The sequence below is a fragment of the Anomaloglossus baeobatrachus genome, chromosome 3, assembly GCF_048569485.1.
Source record: "Anomaloglossus baeobatrachus isolate aAnoBae1 chromosome 3, aAnoBae1.hap1, whole genome shotgun sequence".
NCBI lineage: Eukaryota > Metazoa > Chordata > Amphibia > Anura > Aromobatidae > Anomaloglossus > Anomaloglossus baeobatrachus.
Window position 1 is genome coordinate 162,458,642 of NC_134355.1, and position 25,480 is coordinate 162,484,121.

The 25,480-nt window shown below is 43.6% G+C and overlaps 1 protein-coding gene across 12 annotated transcripts in view; it reads right to left on the reverse strand.

Annotated features, from left to right (window-relative positions):
* SYNE1 (spectrin repeat containing nuclear envelope protein 1) overlaps positions 1-25,480 on the reverse strand; it is a 672,549-nt gene that overhangs the window by 9,981 nt on the left and 637,088 nt on the right. For 11 of the 12 annotated variants that reach the window (XM_075339554.1, XM_075339558.1, XM_075339562.1 and 8 more), the window contains 3 exons: positions 23,010-23,222; positions 20,609-20,701; positions 19,771-19,829 (listed from right to left, as the gene is read on the reverse strand). In XM_075339554.1, the coding sequence (XP_075195669.1) occupies positions 19,771-19,829; positions 20,609-20,701; positions 23,010-23,222 (365 nt within the window). The remainder of the gene's footprint in view (positions 1-19,770; positions 19,830-20,608; positions 20,702-23,009; positions 23,223-25,480) is intronic. The other variant, XM_075339563.1, reaches the window with a different exon arrangement.

Genomic DNA, 25,480 nt, shown 5'->3' on the forward strand with positions numbered 1-25,480 from the left:
TGGATTATCTCTGGGAGGACAATGTGATCAGCAGTCCAAAGACAAGCCAACATTAAGGCGGGCTTTACATGTTGTGACATCGCTACCGATATATCGTCGGGGTCACGTAGTTAGTGACGCCCATCCGGTGCCGGTAGCAAAACGAACGAGTGCAAAAGCGTAAAAAATCGCTGATCTCTGTCACGTCGTTCATTTCCATAATGTCATTACTGATGTTGTTTGTCGTTCCTGCAGCACCACACATCGCTGTGTGTGAAACCGCAGGAACACCAAACATCTCCTTACCTGTGTCTACCGGCAATGCGGAAGGAAGAAGGTGGGCGGGATGTTATGTCCCGCTCATCTCCGCCCCTCCGCTTCTATTGGCCGGCCGCTGTGTGACGTCGCTGTGACGCCGCACGACCCGCCCCCTTAGGAAGGAGGCGAGTCGCCGGCCAAAGCGACGTCGCAGGGCAGGTAAGTGCGTGTAAAGCTGCTGTAGCGATAATGTTCGCTACGGCAGCTATCACAAGATATCACATGTGCGACGGGGGCGGGTACTATCGCGCTCAACATCGCTAGTCGATAGTACCCCTTAGTTCTGTATCAGTCCGAAGTCGGCTGTCAGTCAGTGTCGAGGTGTGGTTATAGCCATTGCTCCCTACTTACTGAGCGGTGGCAGAAGCTGCGCCAGCTGTGCACTTATGATTGAAAGCCGAGGACTGCCGACAGAAATATAGTTAATTTCCTCCTGGAAGCTGGAGTCTCAGTGCACTATTAACCTGAAGATTAAGCCCATATCTGAAGGATAATAGAGTTTTTTGTCATGACAGGTTCCATTTAATACTATGAAACTGCATTACTGCATTGACTGAGATGGGCGGGGGTCACCATGAGGTGACACGACCTAACTAAAGAACCCCATGAATTTTCAGATAGAAAGAACAAATTAAATAAGGTAATTCTAGATTAATTATATACTGGGAACTAGTAAGAGGATGAATTAACAAAAACATATTGTATTGCTTTGTTAAAAGGATCTTGGTGATAGATTCCCTTTAGACTAGATTCACACACAATGTTTTTAAAGGTTTTCATTGGCATTTCTATAAACTTTTTGTAGTAAAGACAAAATCCCTTTCGGCGCTTCCGGAGGATAAATGGATTATCAGTGCAAGTTTGCAACAACTTCAAGAACAAGGGTTTATTAAGGGTTCAATAAAAAACGGACAATTACGGACAACGCGTTTCAGCTAACAAAAGCCTTCATCAGGTGTAGTCTACATTGCTGGTATTAAGAAACTCTAATTTATAGACTGATCTGTCTGTGTATGATGTAGGTGGGTATGAGGAACATGGGTGTGTACTTCCAATTAGATTATCACTCAACCTCAAGAGGTAAATGGTGGTTCATGCGCTGAAATCCTTATATGGATCATGTGTAGGGGCAAGCAAATATTGCTGCTATGCATGAATGATACAATTTATGAATGAAAAAGAATAAAAATTCTAATTGTTAATAAGGAAAATTTTGGTGTTTAAAATATGCGGTGATATAAAACACATAATAAATTATTCAGATTAAAAACACAATTTTTTTTTTTCCTTTTTTTTTTCTTCTTTTTCTTTCCTTTCCTTTCCCTTCTCTTTCCTCTCTCTCCCTTTCCCCTTTTGCTCTCTCCCTTTCCTTCCTTTTTCCTTTAGAGAATAGTTTAAAATTCATGCACTTATATAAAAAACACTTCCAGATATATTGCATTTATAAGTAAGAGACAAAGAGAAAAAAAAAAAAAAAAAAAAAAAAACAAACAAAAAAGATACATATACATTTAGACATTCTCTATCACATCGTTCAAACCATCTGGGTATAAGGTTTTCAGCTTAAAAATCCAATAGGACTCCTTCCTATTTAATTTTTTAAAACTGTCACTATCGTCCTCTGCAATTCTTTCTACAGGGGTCACTTTTATATCAAAATTTTTTTGATGTTTGATTAACAGGTGTCTGGAGAGACTATGTTTAAGAAAACCTTTTTTCGCATTGTGCCTGTGGCCATTCATGCGTGACCGCACCGTTTGTGTGGTGCGGCCAACATACTGAAGACCACAGTCGCAGCTGACCACATAGACTACATGGTCACTGTCACATGTTAGATGTTGATTAATATTAATTGTCTCTCCTGTACTATTTGATGTGATACTATTCTGTTTGTGACTAATAATACCACAACAGGAGCATTTTTTTGATCCACATTTGAAAACGCCCGGAGGTTTTTGTGTGGAGAATCTTGCTGCGCTAGAAAGGAAAGTTTTTTTCAGCTCACCCGTAGTATTATTTCACCTGGCTCCAGGACCCAGAACGGTGCAGGGATATGAATTCCGTGTTCAGGAATATAAAGCAGCAAGTGGTGGAAATTCCTTTCCTGATCCAGCAACACGTCCGAGATAGATGTGAATTAAAAATTCATTTTATTGAAAAATTGTTCAATAAAATGAATTTTTAATTCACATCTATCTCGGACGTGTTGCTGGATCAGGAAAGGAATTTCCACCACTTGCAATCTTGCTGCGCTACAAACTGACAAAGGTTTTTTTAAAACAGTCGGTGCAATAATATTCTTCACCGTTATCCCCCTTTTAAACGTAATACCTGGAACCTCTGGTAACCATTTATTTAAAAAAGGATCCATTTTTAAAATGTGCCAATGTTTTTTTAAAATTGTCCTGATCAAATTACTACCCTGGTTAAATGCAGTTATAAAATTATATTGCCATTTTGTCCCTCTGTGTTCAATTTTTCTTTTGTTATTATTCCCATGTGGATCTACCTGTTGTTCTGTGTTTAAGTGAATCAAAGTAGTATTTTCTTTATTTTTTCTTTCCAAACAACCCATCTGGGTTTTTTTTAGGTATATCTCAAAGGCTTCTGTTACTAATTTTGGGGGATATTTTTTATCCAAAAATTTTTTTGTTAAAATTTTGGATTGTTCAATATAATCTGACTCCAAAGTATTATTCTTCCGAATTCGTCGGTATTGACTAAATGGTATATTCTGCTTCCATTTAGGATAGTGAGCACTACGGAAGTCAAGAAATCCGTTTGAGTCAGTTGTTTTAAAGAAGGTTTTAGTTATAATTTTATTGTCTGCATGACTAATTTCAAGGTCTAGATAGTGAATTTTATCCTTCGGCTGTTGACAGTAGTTTTTTAGTAGTATTGTATTCAAGAGTTTCCTTTTGTTGAATTTTTGAATTATAAAATTTATCACACTGGATGTTAACGCTCTATACTCCAACATTGAGCATATGAAAGGTATCCAGGCGGTTTCTCATTATCTAATGGGAGTACCAAACATGCCAGCTCCCCAAAGAGACTTTCTTTTAGCGGGGCTAAAATTCATTCTGGAGCACAATGTTTTTGAGTTTCAGGACTATTTATATCTGCAGCGGTATGGCACCGCGATGGGGACTCGGGTCGCACCAAGTTTCGCTAATCTTTTCATGGGGCGATTCGAGTCCTCATCGCCCCTGAATACTACACCCTTTAAGGAAAATATATTGCTATACAAACGCTATATAGATGATCTTATCATTTTCTGGAAGGGTTCGGAGGAAGATGCCAACTTACTCATACAGGAGCTTAACAAAAACAGTTGGGGTATTTCCTTTACCCATAACATGAGTAAGGATAAAATTCACTATCTAGACCTTGAAATTAGTCATGCAGACAATAAAATTATAACTAAAACCTTCTTTAAAAAAACTGACTCAAACGGATTCCTTGACTTCCGTAGTGCTCACTATCCTAAATGGAAGCAGAATATACCATTTAGTCAATACCGACGAATTCGGAAGAATAATACTTTGGAGTCAGATTATATTGAACAATCCAAAATTTTAACAAAAAAATTTTTGGATAAAAAATATCCCCAAAAATTAGTAACAGAAGCCTTTGAGATATACCTAAAAAAAACCCAGATGGGTTGTTTGGAAAGAAAAAATAAAGAAAATACTACTTTGATTCAGTTAAACACAGAACAACAGGTAGATCCACATGGGAATAATAACAAAAGAAAAATTGAACACAGAGGGACAAAATGGCAATATAATTTTATAACTGCATTTAACCAGGGTAGTAATTTGATCAGGACAATTTTAAAAAAACATTGGCACATTTTAAAAATGGATCCTTTTTTAAATAAATGGTTACCAGAGGTTCCAGGTATTACGTTTAAAAGGGGGATAACGGTGAAGAATATTATTGCACCGACTGTTTTAAAAAAACCTTTGTCAGTTTGTAGCGCAGCAAGATTCTCCACACAAAAACCTCCGGGCGTTTCCAAATGTGGATCAAAAAAATGCTCCTGTTGTGGTATTATTAGTCACAAACAGAATAGTATCACATCAAATAGTACAGGAGAGACAATTAATATTAATCAACATCTAACATGTGACAGTGACCATGTAGTCTATGTGGTCAGCTGCGACTGTGGTCTTCAGTATGTTGGCCGCACCACACAAACGGTGCGGTCACGCATGAATGGCCACAGGCACAATGCGAAAAAAGGTTTTCTTAAACATAGTCTCTCCAGACACCTGTTAATCAAACATCAAAAAAATTTTGATATAAAAGTGACCCCTGTAGAAAGAATTGCAGAGGACGATAGTGACAGTTTTAAAAAATTAAATAGGAAGGAGTCCTATTGGATTTTTAAGCTGAAAACCTTATACCCAGATGGTTTGAACGATGTGATAGAGAATGTCTAAATGTATATGTATCTTTTTTGTTTTTGTTTTTTTGTTTTTTTTTTCTCTTTGTCTCTTACTTATAAATGCAATATATCTGGAAGTGTTTTTTATATAAGTGCATGAATTTTAAACTATTCTCTAAAGGAAAAAGGAAGGAAAGGGAGAGAGCAAAAGGGGAAAGGGAGAGAGAGGAAAGAGAAGGGAAAGGAAAGGAAAGAAAAAGAAGAAAAAAAAAAAAAAGGAAAAAAAAAAAAAATTGTGTTTTTAATCTGAATAATTTATTATGTGTTTTATATCACCGCATATTTTAAACACCAAAATTTTCCTTATTAACAATTAGAATTTTTATTCTTTTTCATTCATAAATTGTATCATTCATGCATAGCAGCAATATTTGCTTGCCCCTACACATGATCCATATAAGGATTTCAGCACATGAACCACCATTTACCTCTTGAGGTTGAGTGATAATCTAATTGGAAGTACACACCCATGTTCCTCATACCCGCCTACATCATACACAGACAGATCAGTCTATAAATTAGAGTTTCTTAATACCAGCAATGTAGACTACACCTGATGAAGGCTTTTGTTAGCTGAAACGCGTTGTCCGTAATTGTCCGTTTTTTATTGAACCCTTAATAAACCCTTGTTCTTGAAGTTGTTGCAAACTTGCACTGATAATCCATTTATCCTCCGGAAGCGCCGAAAGGGATTTTGTCTTTACTCCATTACCCACGTGGGAGCACCTGTTCAGTACTCTCATTGTTTTTCCCGAGGATTCGTGCTGCATACTGGAGGATTAATAAGAGAGTTGATCCACTACACGGATCATACTAGCGAAAACAGAAGAAATCTGCACGGTTAGTGTAAAATTCGTATGATGATACAATCTGTGTTTACACACATCTACACTTAGATTTGGCGCCCCGTTGTTCTCTTCTTTTTTTCTCTTTCCTTTATTCTATAAACTTTTTGTGTAAGAGATATTACCATAAAGTCTATAGGAAAGAATTATAGATTTCAGTGATAATTTAGGGATTTGTGGAATTGTTTTTTAAGATGTAGGATGTTTTAAGTATGGTGTTTTCTTACTCTACGGGACTTACAGTATGCAAAAAACTGCATACACAAAATGCTATAAAAATAATGAAATCCATAAATAATTATTAATATTCATGGCATGTTTTTATAGGTATTTAAAAAATCTGTAAAAATAACCCCTAAGGTCCCTCCCAGCTCTTCCATTCTATGACTGCACTCGCAGGGAGTTCGAACCCGATGGCCCTTGAGGTCCATGATAACGCTTCCATTTTATTATTCTATAGTTGGGATGATTTAGGAAAACCTGCACTTGCAGGGAGTTGGATCCAATGGCCCTTCAGGGTCCCTCCAGCTATACCATTCCTTGGTTCTATAGTTGGGATGATTTAGGAAAACCTGCACTCGCAGGGAGTTGGGCCTGATTGCCCTTGAGGTCTCTTCTAACTCTACCATTCTATGATTCTCTAGTTTGGATGATTTAGGAAAACCTGTACTCACAGAGAGTTGGACCTGATGGCCCTTGAGGTCTCTTCCAACTCTACCATTCTATAGCTGGGATGATTTAGGAAAACCTGCACTCACATGGAGTTGGATCTGATGGCCCTTGAGGTCCCATCTAACTGTACCATTCTATGATTATAAGAATTGTGCATGTGACCTAACTTAAGCTTTCATTCTCATAGCAAATCTGTGTGTATTGGGCCTGTATGGTGGCATAAAAAGTTTTCAATTCCACATTATGGAGCTGTAAAAGTCTGTGAACCACTGTATGCTGCCAATAGATGGTATTTTATTCTCCTCTACAACCAATGCTCTTGCTAAATATTTCTTCTTTGTATGCTGTCTTCCTAAAATGGAACCTGTCATTAGGTTTTCCTGTTTTAAATGGCCCTCACAGCTGTTTTTCTAATGTAATCAACTATCTAAATGGATGATTAGTCCACCACTGAAGCCAAGAATACCTGAAAAAATAGAACATTTCTGACATCCATAAATCTCCACAGAATGCTTCGATGAGCAGGCCCGAACTGTAATCTAAGCTTCCTCCATTGTAGCTAATTTTACCCTCGTGTTCATAATTTATATGGGTGATACATCCCCATCTAGCATGAAGTCTTATATTTGCTTTATTCATCCAAAGTCAGATGCACGTGCTTTGAAGAGCTTGTATGTTGCCCTAAATGAGGCAGGACATGCGCCGAGGTTTGAATAAATGGAGCCAATGCACAATCGTTGATAGATGGGAAGAACATAGGGTGACACTATTCACGTCAATCAAGGTTGAGGGGCAGGATGCTCCGAGGATGTTTTTGGGGCCTTTCAGACCACTCAGTGGTGAACTGCATATGTCACAGGACAGAAATTAAGACTATTTTTGGGGTTAACCCGGGCAATGGAGCTTAATTAATCACACATTTTGATTGTTGGAGGTTATTTAGATCAGGAAAACATAATGACAGGTTCTGTTTAAGGACAGTATATTATGGAGAAAGGTTCACTGTACATTTATCCCAAAGAGTGTAAAAAATATTATGTCATTAGGCCACTGCAGCATAATAACAAAAATAAAGAACCAAAATTTACAAGTCTGCCATTTTCATGAGGAACATATTCCTTGCCAACCACCTATATATCTAAACACACGCTAGCCCATGGTGAGGAGGATGGGGAAACTATGGTAGCACTGCTCTCATCAACTTAGTGGTATAACTATATCAATGAAATGAAACCATATTTTTGTGCCATATTGGCTGAAAGTAGAGAGAATTAATACATTGCGTATTTTATAGAAAACAGTATAATATACAAACATACTTGTAAGTTGTACATTGTGCTACTTATTTAAAAATTGATACCACTTTCATACACGAAAAAGTGATAGTAAAGTTTGACAGATACAACCTAGCAAGGCTCATTAGCTGCACAACATTTCTCAATTAGAAGCTCATTAGACAGCTCATTTCTTCCTACTTTCCACACATGGGTTAGGACGAGCAAGTACACTGGCTTGAAAAAGCATTCATACCCCATGAACTTTCCCACATTTGTTCATGTTACACTTACATACTTAAATGTATTTTATTGGGATTTTATGTGATATACCAACACAAAATAGCAAGTATTTGTGAAGTGTAAAGGAAATGATATATGGATTTCTAAATATTCTAAAAATATAAATTTGACGTGCGTTTGTATTCAGTCCCGAGTCAATACTTTGTAGGACTACCTTTCAAATCATTTGAGGTATACCTTTACCAGCTTTACACATCTAGAGGCTGAAAGTTTTGCCCGTTCTTGTTTGGAAAATAGGTCTAGCTCAGTGAAATTGGATGGAGATCATCTGTGAATGGCAATTTTAAAGTCTTGCCAGAGATTCTCAAATGGGGTTTAGGTCTGGACTGTGACTGGGCAATTCACACACATAAATAAATATGCTAAGGTCTAAACCATTCCGTTGTAGCTCTGCAGTATCTTTAGGGTTGTTGTCCTGCTGGAAGGAAAACCTTTGTCCTGGTCTCAAGTATTTTGCAGCCTCTAAAAGATTTGCCTCATTGATTTAGCTCCATCCACCTTCTCATCAACTCCTGCTGAAGAAAAGCATCACCATAGCATGATGCTATCACCACTATTTTTTACTGTAGGGATGGTGTTTTCAGGGTGATGTGCAGTGTTAGTTTTCCATCACACATAGCATTTGAATTTACCCAAAAAGTTCTACTTTGGTCCCATCTGACCAGAGTACCTTTTATCACTGGCTAGCGCTGCCTTCCCTGCATAGCTTTTCATTCTCCCATCTCAGCAGCCCCTCAAGAGTGACCATGGGCCTCTTGGCTGCTCCTAGAATTACTGCTCTCCTTGCTTGGGATATCAGTTTAGGTGGACGGATAATGTCGTGGTAGGTTTGAGATTTACCATACTTCTTCCATTTTTGGATGATGGATTGATCAGCGCTATGTGAGATGCTCAGAGCTTGAACTATTTTTTATAATAAAACCAGGGCTGTGGAGTCGGAGCTCATTTTGGTGGAGTCGGAGTCGGTATAAAATGCACCGACTCCGAAAATATATAATAAATTGGGGACAGTAGTGCAATGCAGAATGTGCTGAATATTTTACTAAATAATAACATTTAGTATAATGCTTATATTTAAGTGAAAAATGTATTGTAGTACAATGTGAACATCAGACATTTAATTATTTTTATGATACAATAATCAAGATATTTAGATAGAACATAAAATATATTTATTGGAATACAACTTTAGAACACAAAAAACTAATAAATTGTAAATATGTAATACACTATGTAATATATACTGTATTTTTCAGACTATAAGACGCACCTGACCATAAGACGCACCCTCGTTTTAGAGGAGGAAAATAGGAAAATAAAATTTTAACCAAAAAATATGGTCATGACACACTGTTATGGGGCGAGGATCTGCTGCTGACACTGTTATGGGGGTAATGTCCCCAAATTCTCTACTAAGGTACCCCATTCTGGTAAGGATCCTCCTGCCTTGTATATGATCCTGCTCATATACCCCATCCTGCTCATAATATACCCCCCATCCATCCTGCTCCTAATATACCCCCCATCCATCCTGCTCATAATATACCCCCCATCCATCCTGCTCATAATATACCCCCCATCCATACTGCTCATGATATACCCCCCATCCATCCTGCTCATGATATACCCCCATCCATCCTGCTCATGATATACCCCCATCCATCCTGCTCATGATATGCCCCCATCCATCCTGCTCATGATATACCCCCATCCATCCTGCTCATGATATACCCCCATCCATCCTGCTCATGATATACCTCCATCCATCCTGCTCATGATATACCCCCATCCATCCTGCTCATGATATACCCCCATCCATCCTGCTCATGAAATACCCTCATCCATCCTGCTCATGAAATACCCCCATCCTGGTATATGGCCTGTATCCTGTGGCACAGAAAAAAAAATAAACGTTTATACTTACCTTTCCTCACTCCCTGAAGCACCGATCTCTGTCTCAGCTGCAGCGCCGCTGTGTGGAGCCGTCACCATTGTCTGCAGCATCGCGAATCGATGTCTTCCTGTCTGAGCCCGGTCAGCTGATCTGGTGGACACTAGCGGCGCGCACAGCGTCATCGCTGTTCGCGCCGCTAGTGTCCAGATCAGCTGACCGTCACAGACAGGAAGACATCGCGCGATGCTGCAGGGGGACAGCTCCACACACGGTGACGGGTGAGTGTACTGATTCACTGCACCCGGTGCTGATAATGATGCACGGGGGGCAGTGAATACAGCCGCACATGATCACTACAAGCTGCAGTTGCCAGGGGTGATCACGGCCGGCTGTTAATTATGCGCGCACCCCCACCCATCACCCCGCCCAGCTGTCAGCGCCGGTTTCGCTGAGAGATGATGCGCGGGAGGATGGGCGTGCATATGTAATGAGCGGGCCCACGTGGTCACGGCAGGCGGTGCTGCAGCCTGCGCGTGCCCCCGATGGCCCGCTCCACCGCAGCACCCTCATTCCCGGCCGCAGCCCTATAGTCAGACCATAAGACGCACCCACCACTTTCCCCCAACATTTGGGGGGAAAAAAGTGCGTCTTAAGGTCCGAAAAATACAGTATACAGTATATAGATATATATATATATATAAAATTGCCTTTTTCTGTCTGTCTGTCTGTCTTGCTCCAAAATTGTGTCACCGTGGCAGTATCACCGTGACAGTGTCGTTAGCGTGACAACTGTCGGATTGGCCGCTGGGCTCGGCCTGGCCCCGCCCCCCCCCCCACGGATTGGCCGCTCGCCTCGGCCTGGCCCCGCCCCGCACCCCGCATGTATTAGGCGCTCGCCCCAGCCCTCCGCACGCATCGCCCGCTCCAGCGTACACCGGCTCCCAGTACACATGTGCAGGGAACCGGCATACGCTGACGCCTCGCCCGCTCGCCCCCGCCACACGTTGGCACGCTCGGCCCCGCCCCCGGCGGACATAACCTTGCGATGCTGGGATCGTGACAGAGCCGGTGTATGCTGGTAACCATGATACACATTGCGTAACTATAGGAAATGCTTCCCTTAGTTACCCGATGTGTATCATGGTTACCAGCGAACATCGTCTCCCGGTACACATGTGCAGGGAGTATGCATACGCTGCGGTCAATAATGAAGTGTCATGCAGCGGTGAAAGAGTTAAAGACACTGCAAGACACTTCATTATAGGCAGCGGGCACCCCCAGAAGAGAGAAGACAGAAGAAAGAAGACTCCGCAGTCATACTCACCAGACGCTGACCGGGAGCAGGTGAGCGCATCAAGGTCCTGCAGCGGCGGAACACACACGCACGCACACACACAAGAACAGACACACACATCAGATCACACTCACTCCCTCTCACACACACATCAGATCGCATCCACACACTCACAACATCCAGTGATATCGCTTACTTCTCGGCGGCGATACTGTGCGTGCAGTGACCTTCCAGGAGGAAGGTCCTGCTGGAGGATTACATGGCCGGAAACATGTGGTATCTCCGGATGTTATGAGTGTGTAAGCGCGTCAGTGTGTGTGTGCGTGTATGCGATCGGATGTGTGCGTGTATGCGATCGGATGTGTGCGTGTATGCGATCGGATGTGTGCGTGTATGCGATCGACTGTGTGAGTGTCGGCAGAAGGCAGAGGAGCACGGCGTGCAGCACAACTGCTGGGACTGCCCACCGGAGGGCACAGGGAGAAGTGGGGTGTGAGTGTATGCGATCAAATGAGTGCGTGTATACTGTCTGATGTGTGACTGTGGAGCACGATGGAGAGTGCGCAGCATGGGGGATGGAGCACGATGGGGGGGTGCGCAGCATGGGGGATGGAGCACGATGGGGGGTGCGCAGCAAGGGGGATGGAGCACGATGGGGGGTGCGCAGCATGGGGGATGGAGCACAATGGGGGGTGCACAGCATGGGGGGTGCGCAGCATGGGGGATGGAGCACGATGGGGGGTGCGCAGCATGGGGGATGGAGCCCGATGGGGGGTGCGCAGTATGGGGGATGGAGCACAATGGGGGGTGCGCAGCATGGGGGATGGAGCACGATGGGGAGTGCGCAGCATGGGGGATGGAGCATGATGGGAGTGCGAAGCATGGGGGATGGAGCACGATGGGAATGCGCAGCATCGGGGATGGAGCACAATGGGGGGTGCGCAGCATGGGGGATGGAGCACGATGAGGGGTGCGCAGCATGGGGGATGGAGCACGATGGGGGGTGCGCAGCATGGGGGATGGAGCACGATGGGGAGTGCGCAGCATGGGGGATGGAGCACGATGGGGGTGTGCAGCATGGGGGATGGAGCACGATGGGGGTGCGCAGCATGGGGGATGGAGTACGATGGGGGGTGCGCAGCATTGGGGATGTAGCACGATGGGGGGTGCGCAGCATGGGGGATGGAGCACGATGGGGGTGCACACCTCCCCCCAAAACACACACACAGCACCACACGCGCACCGCACAACACACCACACACACACTGGGAACCACAAACACCGCCCTACACAGACACTCACACACAGACAACGCCGCACACACACAACACCCAACACACAAACACTGCGGCATACACAAATATCCGCACATACCGCGCAACACACACACTGCACAAAACATACCTTCCCCAAAACACACACACGCACTCCACACCAACACAAACCGCGCAACACACACAGCACCACACACAGACAACACTGCAGACACACAGCGCTTCACAAACAACGCAACACACACAACGCAACACACATCCAACACCGCTCTCACGCCGGTGTACGCTGGTAACCATGATACACATTGCGTAACTATAGGAAATGCTTCCCTTAGTTACCCGATGTGTATCATGGTTACCAGCGAACATCGGCTCCCGGTACACATGTGCAGGGAGCATGCATACGCTGCGGTCAATAATGAAGTGTCATGGAGCGGTGAAAGAGTTAAAGACACTGCAAGACACTTCATTATAGGCAGCGGGCACCCCCAGAAGAGAGAAGACAGAAGAAAGAAGACCCCGCAGTCATACTCACCAGACGCCGACCGGGAGCAGGTGAGCGCATCAAGGTCCTGCAGTGGCGGAACACACACACACGCACACACATAAGAACAGACACACACACATCAGATCACACTCACTCCCTCTCACACACACATCAGATCGCATCCACACACTCACAACATCTAGTGATATCGCTTACTTCTCGGCGGCGATACTGTGTGTGCAGTGACCTTCCAGGACCTGCCGGAGGATCATATGGCCGGAAACATGTGGTATCTCCGGATGTTATGAGTGTGTGAGCGCGTATGTCTGATATCGTCAGTGTGTGTGTGCGTGTATGCGATCGGATGTGTGCGTGTATGCGATCGGATGTGTGCGTGTATGCGATCAAATGTGTGAGTGTTGGCAGAAGGCAGAGGAGCACGGCGTGCAGCACAGCTGCTGGGACCGCCCACCGGAGGGCACAGGGAGAAGTGGGGTGTGAGTGTATGCGATCAAATGTGTGCGTGTATACTGTCTGATGTGAGACTGTGGAGCACAATGGGGAGTGTGCAGCATGGGGGATGGAGCACGATGGGGGGTGCGCAGCATGGGGGATGGAGCACGATGGGGGGTGCGCAGCATGGGGGATGGAGCACGATGGGGGGGTGCGCAACATGGGGGATGGAGCACGATGGCGGGTGTGCAGCATGGGGGATGGAGCACGATGGGGGGTGCGCAGCATGGGGGATGGAGCACGATGGGGGGTGCGCAGCATGGGAGATGGAGCACGATGGGGAGTGCGCAGCATGGGGGTTGGAGCACGATGGGGAGTGCGCAGCATGGGGGATGGAGCACGATGGGGAGTGCGCAGCATGGGGGATGGAGCATGATGGGAGTGCAAAGCATGGGGGATGGAGCACGATGGGAGTGCGCAGCATGGGGGATGGAGCACGATGGGGGGTGCGCAGCATGGTGGATGGAGCACGATGGGGGGTGCGCACGATGGGGGGTGCGCAGCATGGGGGATGGAGCACGATGGGGGTTGCGCAGCATAGGGGATGGAGCACGATGGGGAGTGCGCAGCATGGGGGATGAAGCACGATGGGGGTGCGCAGCATGGGGGATGGAGCACGATGGGGGTGCGCAGCATGGGGGATGGAGCACGATGGGGGGTGCGCAGCATGGGGGATGGAGCACGATGGGGGGTGCGCAGCATGGGGGATGGAGCACGATGGGGGGTGCGCAGCATGGGAGATGGAGCACGATGGGAAGTGCGCAGCATAGGGGATGGAGCACGATGGGGAGTGCGCATGATGGGGGGTGCGCAGCATGGGGGATGGAGCACGATGGGGGTTGCGCAGCATGGGGGATGGAGCACGATGGGGAGTGCGCAGCATGGGGGATGGAGCACGATGGGGGGTGCGCAGCATGGGGGATGGAGCACGATGGGGGGTGCACAGCATGGGGGATGGAGCACGATGGAGGGTGCGCAACATGGGAGATGGAGCACGATGGGGGGTGCGCAGCATGGGGGATGGAGCACGATGGGGGGTGCGCAGCATGGGGGATGGAGCACGATGGGGGGTGCACAGCATGGGGGATGGAGCACGATGGAGGGTGCGCAACATGGGAGATGGAGCACGATGGGGGGTGCGCAGCATGGGAGATGGAGCACGATGGGGGGTGCGCAGCATGGGGGATGGAGCACGATGGGGGGTGCGCAGCATGGGAGATGGAGCACGATGGGGAGTGCGCAGCATGGGGGATGGAGCACGATGGGGAGTGTGCAGCATGGGGGATGGAGCACGATGGGGAGTGCGCAGCATGGGGGATGAAGCATGATGGGAGTGCAAAGCATGGGGGATGGAGCACGGTGGGAGTGCGCAGCATGGGGGATGGAGCACGATGGGGGGTGCGCAGCATGGTGGATGGAGCACAATGGGGGGTGCGCATGATGCGGGGTGCGCAGCATGGGGGATGGAGCACGATGGGGGTTGCGCAGCATGAGGGATGGAGCACGATGGAGGATGGAGCACGATGGGGAGTGCGCAGCATGGGGGATGAAGCACGATGGGGGTGCGCAGCATGGGGGATGGAGCACGATGGCGGTGCGCAGCATGGGGGATGGAGCACGATGGGGGGTGCGCAACATGGGGGATGGAGCACGATGGGGGGTGCACAGCATGGGGGATGGAGCACGATGGGGGGTGCGCAGCATGGGGGATGGAGCACGATGGGGGGTGCGCAGCATGGGAGATGGAGCACGATGGGGAGTGCGCAGCATGGGGGATGGAGCACGATGGGGAGTGCGCAGCATGGGGGATGGAGCACGATGGGGAGTGCGCAGCATGGGGGATGGAGCATGATGAGAGTGCAAAGCATGGGGGATGGAGCACGATGGGAGTGCGCAGCATGGGGGCTGGAGCACGATGGGGGGTGCGCAGCATGGTGGATGGAGCACGATGGGGGGTGCGCAGCATGGGGATGGAGCATGATGGGGGTTGCGCAGCATGGGGGATGGAGCACGATGGGGAGTGCGCAGCATGGGGGATGAAGCACGATGGGGGTGCGCAGCATGGGGGATGGAGCACGATGGGGGGTGCGCAGCATGGGGGATGGAGCATTATGGGGGTGCACACCTCCCCCAAAACACACACAGCGCCACACGCGCACCGCACAACACACCACACACACACTGGGAACTACAAACACCGCCCTACACAGACACCCACACACAGACAACGCCACACACACACAACACCCAACACACAAACACCGCAGCATACAAATATCCGCACATACCGCGTAACACACACACTGCACAAAACATACCTCCCCCAAAACACACACACGCACTCCACACCCATACAAACCGCGCAACACACACAGCACCACACACAGACAACACTGCAGACACACAGCGCTCCACAAAAAACGCAACACACACAACGCAACACACATACAACACCGCTCTCACACACCCCCACACCCGGACAACACCCAGAACATTTACAGTGCCCTACACAAACACTGGCAACTACACACAACAACATCAATATATATAACAAAAAACATACATTAACTACACAATAAATTCTAGAATACCCGATGTGTTAGAATCGGGCCACCTTCTAGTATATATATATATATATATATATATACAGTCACACACACAAGATATATATGTAATCTACTGTATATTACATAGTGTATTACATATTTACAATTTATTACAGTTTGTGTTCTAAAGTTGTATTCCAATAAATATATTTTATGTTCTATCCAAATATCTTGATTATTGTATCATAAAAATTATTAAATGTCTGATGTTCACATACACATGTTCATGTACTACAATAAATTTTTCACCTAACTATAAGCAATATATGTAGGAGTCGGAGTCGGTGCAAGAGAAATTGAGGAGTCGGAGTCGAAGGTTTGGTTTACCGACTCCACAGCCCTGAATAAAACCCTACTTTACTCTTCACCACAACCTTTCTGGTGTGTTCTTTGATTTTCATGATGCTGTTTGATCCCTAATGTTCTCACATGTGCCATTTCCTTTATACTTCACAAATGCTACTTAGTGTTGATATAGCACATACAATCCCAAAGGAATTACGATTTTTTTTCTGATGAAGAGGTGTACATGCCTTGCAACGTGTTGATAAATCAACCATACAGAATATTTTATGATCCTGGACTCATCTCATCTGGTCATTTACAGCAGCGCAGAGGAACCACGTTTATTCCCATTCATCTGCCTCCGGTATTTTCTTCTGTGAGTCTGCAGGAGCCGCTATATATCGTCCAGTAGTTGTGTCACCACACAACCACATCAGGTGAGGAGATACCTTATGTTATCATCAATCTGTAATTGGAAAGCTCCCTATCATGCTGTATAATTTCCCTTAAATTAGATCTCATAAAATTCCAATAAAATTTGCATTTGTGGCTGGAAAAGTTCATGGGGTATGAATACTTTTTCGAGGTACTGTATGTAGAGAGGGGAGTGGCCACAACCCTTCTTGCGGGTCTCCCTTAAAAACAATGTATCAGGCATGTCTAAAATCAATATGCTTGATAATGCTTTTCCCTGATACAGGCTGAACGAGCACTGGCTGGCCAACAGATATTAGACAGCTGACCAGTCCGGCTGAAATCAGCAGATTCAGCGGACCTTAGTCTAATGTGTATGGCCACCTTTGTTACTGCAGATCTCTAAACAACTGTCCTGTAAAGGAAAAAAGATGGTACTTATGATTATTCACTCTTGAAGATAAAAACACCTAAGAACTCACATTATTACATGTTATTACAGTTGAGGCACAAACAATACACACAGTCTGTATAAAAATGTTTCATACTCATTAAAAATTCTGTAAAACCTCTTTATTTTGTCTGGCCTTAAACTGAAGTCTATCAATGTTTACTGATCCAGTGCAAGATCAAACACAAAGTACTCTGATCAGAAGCATTTAAAATAATAAGGAACACAGTGACAGCCTGTTCTGTGCTATCAGTTACTACTGTAGCTGACATCAAACACAACCTGTCTGACTTGTGCTTTTGATTAAGCGCTCTATTCAATCGCAACTCGTTTGTATTCCATGCTTGCCTGAATGACAAATTGAATATTGTGTTGTACTGCAAAAAGATGTGTTAATCAAAAGTGCCGGTGGAGAGGAAGAGTGCTGCGGGGCGGTTATTAGGAAGTGAACCTTGCTGAAAGCTGCAAAGCTGTTAGGACGCACACTGGGCCAGATGTTTGGCAACGCAAGATGTGAGCTGCAAAGGCGATGATAGCTCAATGCTTTTATTATCACACTGGATTAAATCATACATGCTCATCAGCTTGTCAGTGATCCTGCTGGTTACCCTCCGTTCCCCATAGATCCATGCTGAGAGGTAGTGCCAATAAACTGTACTCAATCAGCATGTGCTTTCTGTTTTCCCTATCTTTTATTGGAAGCTGATATTTATCGGTGGAAGTTGAAGTCTATTTACAATTCATGAAGTGATCTCGTAATGTGGAGAGAAACAAGAGGCGCAAACATATTTATCATGGCCACAACTATATAGACAATTTGGTTAAATCTCAGGGAGAAATGTCTGATTGGTTCTAAATGTAGCAGCACCATTGTCAGACAAGGGTCTTAATATGGCAGCACCTTTCTAACCTGGACATACTGCCACTTTAAAGGGGTTGTCCAGCACTAAACATTGATGGCATATTTTTAGATCGGTGGCCAGATGTGCTCAGTTGTAGAGCAGAACTTACACAGCTCCATCAGCTGTATAAAAGCCACAGTGGAGTACTGAAGATCCACGCCTATTCATGTGAATAGGGGCGGATATCCAGTACCCAGCCATGGCCACTATACAGTTGACATAGCTGTGTTGTGCCAGTCCACAATTGAGCACAACCGGCAGCCACCGGCACCGACAACATCTGATGGGAGGGTGTACCAGGTGTTGTCTCGCCACCAATCTGACACAAGGATAGGCCATCAACATGAAGTACTGGACAATTTTTTTGATGCAGCCATTTACTATAGATATATTTTGAGGTAAATGGAAATGCCATGTGCATGAGATGATGAGCAAAGAGGCAAATGATTTCATTTCTGCTTTGTCCGAGATTATATAATTCCAAAGTGAAATTAGCTATACGAAATTATTCTTACTTACACCAAAATTGACACTATAAGATCTATTATGCTTAGTCTATCTAGCTTGGAGAATTTAGGTGCTTATACAAAGTCTGTACCTGGTCCCCTAAATTGTTATGTGCCTTATATTGTACTGTTTTCTTCCTGCAAGGCAGAGGGGCTCTTGGCCCAGTAAGGCACTACTACGACCTCTGCACATTTATGAGTCTGCCACTGTATACTTGAAACTATACAACTATACCATGTTATATTAAGTGCTCTATAATTACATAATATAATGGACAGTTTGTTACAATGGCTTATGCAACAGCCAAAACTGCACTTCAAAGACCAGTTAAATCATAAAAAGCCCTATTTGCAATATTTTCTGGAATCTATATATAGAAATTTGCTAAACCATGATACCCATTTATATAATTAGGTCTTAGTAATTGTGGCATTAGATAACAAACACTTTCCACAACAACATATATCAGAATTTTCATAATAGTACATCTTTCTAGAACACATGTTCATAAATGATGTGCGCTTAATAGATAGTGTCTTTGATGGTCTGAATGAAAGCTTTGATCTACTTTGAAATTATCCAACAGTTTCAGTCCGTTACATATTCAGGGGTACTGGACTTTCATGGTATACTAATATTGGATGATCTAAATTAGGAAAAAGGTTTTTTTTTGATAAATCTTTTTCCCAAATATAATTGTTTGGGGACTCTATTAAGGGAAAAATGAACTAGTGCAAAAAATGGAAATAAACATAAATGACTGAAGCACACAAAACAACAGCAACCGAAATACAAAAGCTTTATATGCAAAGATGCAAAATTGACTAAAACAATATGAAAAGCAAAAGCAGCAATATAGCAGCTAGTCTGCTCTCTTGTGGTCAAAAGTGTGGGAAGGTTTTCCAAAAAGTTTTGAGCAATGTGTTAGTAGGGATTAGTGAGGTTAGCAGAAAAAGGAAAAATAAGCGTCACCAAATCTAAGGACCAAGCTACTGTAATAATGAAGAGTACAAAGGAAGCAAATGCCCACAAAATGGACAGTCCATTTTGACACTGATTCCAAAATGTATGGAACAGAGCCTTAAAGTAAAGTCTAGAAATAAAGAGGATGATAAAAGTATGCTCCATACTGAGTAACCTGCTGTGAGGCTCAGTGAACTGCAATGATAAATGGTGGCAATCCACTTAGAAGACAAGTTTTTGAGGACTAGGGTTGACTTTCTTTACCAGGTATGATGGACCTGTTCTATCATCCTCTGTGTTCTAGAGAATAATGTGGAAACCAGGAGAATAAGGTACCTGCTAGGTGGGTTGTTGACAGAGGGTCCAGGCTGTGAGACACTACATTTGCCCCGTGGCTGTTTGCAATGAACAGGGGGTAAAGAAAGAAGAATGTTCAGTCCAGGCAAAAAAAGACAAGCTACCGGTAAAAAGAAAATCAACAAAATGAAAAGTGCAGCAAAAGAAAATAAAATCACATGAGGTGACCAATACCCAGGAGATAAGGAAACTGGCTTTTCAGTTTTGAAACCAAAGCTCGAGGAGAACACGATATGACGTATTGTCAGGGAATAAAACATACGATTCCACTAAAAATTCCCAATTATTTATAAACAGAATTTTATTAAAAATGTAATAATTAAGTAGAAATGCTTAAAATTATTTTTATGTGACTAAAAATCATTTTTAGAATAATTTATTTTTTAACGAGTTTTGTTCATTTTTTTTGCGTAAAATCTGAAAAGTCAGTTTTCCTTAAACAATTTATTACTAGGACCTACAGGGATGAATGTAGAAAATCAATTAAGAAGATCATATAGTTTATAAGGACAGATGTTATTTAACTAAAGTATAAATGAAATCCAAAGTCTCCAAACCACCAAAAACTGATTCAAATATAATTGAGCAGAATTATAAAAGGAGAGGCCAAAGTAATCCCAGCTTCATTAATTTGTCCTTATATCATGCAGGAGGGAAATGGCGGGAATCTGGAGAGCTGAACATTGCAGCGTGAACAGTTCTTGGGAATGTGGGATGTGTTTGCTGCCCTTCCTAGTGGGTTTTGTAGTGAAAGCTTTGCCTGGTGCAATTCATGGATTTTTACTTTCTCCCTATATGGATAATTTGGTTGCATTACCGTTCTTTCCCTACTTGGGGTGCTTCTGCCCGACACAGGACTGAGAGATCCGGAAGTGTCTAACTCATCTGCAGAAGACCATGAGGACAACTCCTAGTTGTAAGAAAAAAGCGCAGTATTAGCATATGAAAAACTTGCTTATTTCTTAAATTAAATGTATTGAATATTATAATAGCCCCCTATGGAAAGCAAAAACAGTAGCATACTATTTACGTTAAATATTTCTCTATACCGGGGGATGAATATGTGTACAAATTAGATAAAGCGTAACCGTTGTTTCAATTTTTATCTCAGAAATCAATAGTGCACATGAAAATAAGTAACTTTTGTAATACATCTTATCAGAGAAATTTGCTTTTTTCTCTGTCAGAATTGACCAGTCATTATCAGGATTCTCAATTCTGAGGTAAAATCTGTATTCAGTGAAGACTTTCTGTTATGATTCAGGGACCGAGGAAGATCAAAACATGCGGAAACCCAAAAAGTAACCAGAGTGGCTGGAACCTTAACGGACTGCAGACCTAATCCTGACACACAACTAGAGGTAGCTGTGGGATGCGCCTATGATGACCTAGTTGTCTCGACACAGCCGGAGAACTAAATATTCTTACAGATAGAAATATAAGAAACGCTAATCTGCCTCGGAGCAATCCCCAAAGATATAGATAGCCCCCCACATGGAAAGACTACGGTGAAATAGGAAACACACTACAAAGCTAGAAAACAGATTCAGCAAAGATGAGGCCCAAACTATCTTTATAGGAAACGATAGGAAAGAGCACTGTCTGCAGCCGTAAAAACCCTAAAAATCTCAGCATGCCTGACATGGAAAAACCTTAAGACCGCACAGCCTCTCCCCCACTATATCAGTACTCTGATGTTACTGGGATCCAAAAACACTAATATAGATGAGGGACTGAATTTAATACCAAGCATGACAAAACACAATACATTGCAGAATCATGGAGCTAAATATACAGACACTCCCAGCAGGGAATGATCCAATTCCATCAGGAACTCCACACAGGCAAAATAGGAATCAAGCAATACGGTAGTATCAAAGCAGAAAAAACAACAATAAAGTGGAAACAATAAGCAGAGGTACAAAGACCAACTTATCTTGAGAGGAGTTCTGGTAGACTGCAGGGCTGGTTTCAGAATGTCCTTAACACACAGGAAGTCAATTGAGCACCGGCAAGTAACAGGAGAAAACTATTCAGTTATATAATCCCAATCTGAAAGGCCTGCTTGCCAGTCTTCCACACAGGTGTCTGGCTCTCATTCCACAAGTCAACTGCACCGCCAGCACTGACTACAAGAGGGAGCCCCAAACTGGAAAATGTATTCACAACAACTTTCCATTACTGAGATAGGAGATGGCAGCTGTTACTGATGAGACTGTATCACGGAGGGAGGAGCTACAGGCAGAGAGAGGATCTAGCAGCAGAGCTCTACCCCTTCCTCCAGCTTCTATCTACATAGAATCTCATCAGTAACTGCTGCTATCTCTGATGAGATTCTATGTAGATAGAAGCGGGAGGAATGGAGGGAACTCTGCCGCTAGTTCATTCCTCTACCTCTTCCCTCTGCCTCTAGCGCCTCTCTTTGTCTCTAGCTCCTCCCTCTGCCGCTAGCTATGCCCTCCTCCAATCGGGATAGAATCTCATCAGTAACAACTGCCATCTCTTATCTCAGTAATGGGAAAGTCTTACCTGAATACAGAATTTTGGTAATGACTGATCAATTCTGGCAGAGAAAGAAGCAGATCTGTCTGATAAGAAATATTACAAAGTTGCTTATTTTTATATGTTCTATTGATTTATGAAATAAAAATTGAAATGATGATACTGTTTCAGCATTTCTATACATGAGAAATACTTTAAAAGAAAAATCATCATGTAGTGCGAGTACTATATTTATGTATTGCTGAGTAAGGAAATACTCATACAGGTAGTCAGTCAGCATAAAATGACTGATCAACCCACACAGAGGTGCACCTTGTCATGGCCAAAGAGTTTGGTGCCCTTTCTGAGCAACTTGTTTTTCATATCTCCACTAGATAGATGGGAATCTGCGGTGAACTGTATGGTTGCGCCAGGAGTGCACCGAGCACCCGTGCTTTATTTGAAGAGCGACTTTTGTGCTGACAGAATCCCTTTCACACTACATTAACACTTATGTAACAATAATTTACCAGAGACAAGACAAAAAAACACAATGTTAATACTCTGTTATGATGTTGACAGTTTGCCAAAATTACTATTTTTCCTTTTCCTAAAGTATTCTTAGCGAGGTATTACTACCGCCAGTTTCTTATTCCCAATAACCCCCCACTACTTCATAAACACTTTCTCCACATTTGAGAATTTTTGATCATTCACAATAAACCTCAAAAACTTACCAGCTGACTGCTGGAAATGTCCAGGATTTTCTCGATTTCCTTGATGTGCTGTGTCACTTTCTTTAAGAGCACTTTAAGTCTGTTCCCAATGACATGCACCTTCTCTTTGGCTTCAAGACAATCCTTGCCCTCGGCATTGACAAGTAACTGGCAGGACATGTCTTGTAGAGACGCCACCTTTAGCTGAGATTCAAGCAGCTCACGCTTGATTTGCTGTTACACAAAGACAAGGTCAGCAGTGTCCTCAGAAATCTCCGAATTTTAATTGTGGCAGAATTTTCAGATTTCAAAATGACTTTTCTTTAACCTTTTCCCTGCCAACGACTTAAGTAATACACTTCTAATAAATATTACGGCTAGAGATTCTTATCTTTTAAATGATGATTAGCATTCTAGGTGCAATATTCTGGGCACTGAAGAAGCATGATGGAAGTTTTGATTTCTGGTTCTGCTTTTATGTAAGGTGGGGAAGGAAAGAAGGGTCTAAAGAACAACAAGGAATTATCTACTCCAACCCCCAAAAGAAGAGGGAGAGTGAAACAGCTTTTCTTTGTATTATCACCCCTCCTACTAAAAGATATGTTTTCTATGGCTGTTATATTTAAAGGGGCTGTCTATTGCTTTTACATTGATGGCCTATCTTTAGGATAGGTCATCAATGTCTGATTGGCCGGTGTCTGACACCCTGCACCCCACAGATCAGCTGTGCTCAGTCCCGGCGGCGGCATCAGCAGGAAATGCTCAGTTCCGGAGCTGCTCTGTCTTCTGATAGCGGCCGTGGCTGGGTACTGTACATCTGCCTCCTATTTATTAGCATGGGAGGAGGATGTGCAGTACCTGGCTGCGGCCACTATCAGAAGACGGAGCAGCTCCGGAACTGAGGAATTCCAAATGCCTGCTGCCGCCACCGAGACAGAGCATAGCTGATCTTCGGGGTTGCAGGGTGTCAGACTCTGGTCAATCAGATATCGATGACCTATCCTAAGGATAGGCCATCAATGTAAAAGTATTGCACAGCCTCTATAATAAGGGATCTTTTTTTTTTTTTTTTTTACTACAAAAGCATAGCACTTTTGCCCCCATTTGCAACCCATTAAAAAAAATAACTAAAATAAAAAACCAGGAGATGCGTATACGCTTTTATATTTTAACAGGGGCAAACATGGCGATTGAGAAAGAGTTGACCAAGTTAAAAATGACAGTGGACAACCCCTTTCAATGTCCCGAACGTCGCTAGTAAAAATGTAAAAAAAAAGCATGCCTCCCGGATTGACATTACCCAGATCCTTGTGTTCCCTGGAAATTTTGTGACATTGTTTATGTCACATGGACACTGCAGCCTATCAAGGGCCACTGATGGGCTGCAGACTTCACAGCTCTATCAGATGGAAAAGCTGATAGGCTGCAGTGTTCACGCGACATAAATAATATCTCACGATTGGGGCCACTGCATTACAAAAAAAGATTTGTTACACAAATTAAAAAAATGACTTTTTTTATAAGTGTGCTCAGAGCAGTGGAGCGCAGCAGTCCCGGGGGTCACTATGCTTTTTTTTTTTTATTTTTACTAGGCACATTAGGGACACTAAGAAGGCGTGGCTAGATAATGAACAGCCCCTTTAATAACCTTCTGAGTCATGAGGTCCGTCAATTAGTTATTGCAAACTGTACAGCAGAGATTTTTTGTTTATTAACCCTTCTCTGGTACGATATGATCAATGTGACCCAATGCAGATTAGTACAAGTGATTTTTTTTTCATGATTCCAGATAAGGGTTAAGTTCTCATGACTATGTGAAGATACAGTATGTGTATGTAAAAATTAATATGTGATATATATAAACTCTGCTCACTTTAAACTTTTTTTTTTTGGGGAGTATTGTACATCTCAGGCTCTGCTTGGTAAAACTTTCAGCCACAAACATTATTTTTTATGCTTTTTTTATCAGCTAATGGCAATATTGTATGAAGAAGATAATAATTGTGAGGTTTTGAGTGGAATTTTGACAACATGTTATCTGTCTACTATTGAAAAATTTTACTGTATGGATATAGAGGATAATAAGAATTTTCTACTTTTTTTTTATAAAATATTATTTGTGTTTGTCATAAATGTAAAAATTTTCCTGACAAGTGAGCGATTCTATATCGTAATGAATAATGAAGTCACTGGCAGACACAGACAGAAGAGGGCCCCTGTGTAAGAACACTATAGGGGCCCTTTGGAGTCCAATAGCTCATCAGACTGCACAATTCCTCCTGCTTTGGAGGTAGATGTGGCCCCCTTACCTTTTGGACCTCTGTGCATCTGCACAGTTTGCACCAATGGTACGCCAGCCTCTGAATGAAATGCATTACATAATATAAGAAGAATTGAACATTCATTGTTATATTTCTGTTTCTATAAACCTATGAAGTCATTTTTGACATCACTTCTATTTTTAGGAGTGTAATTGAATCAAATCTGATTTT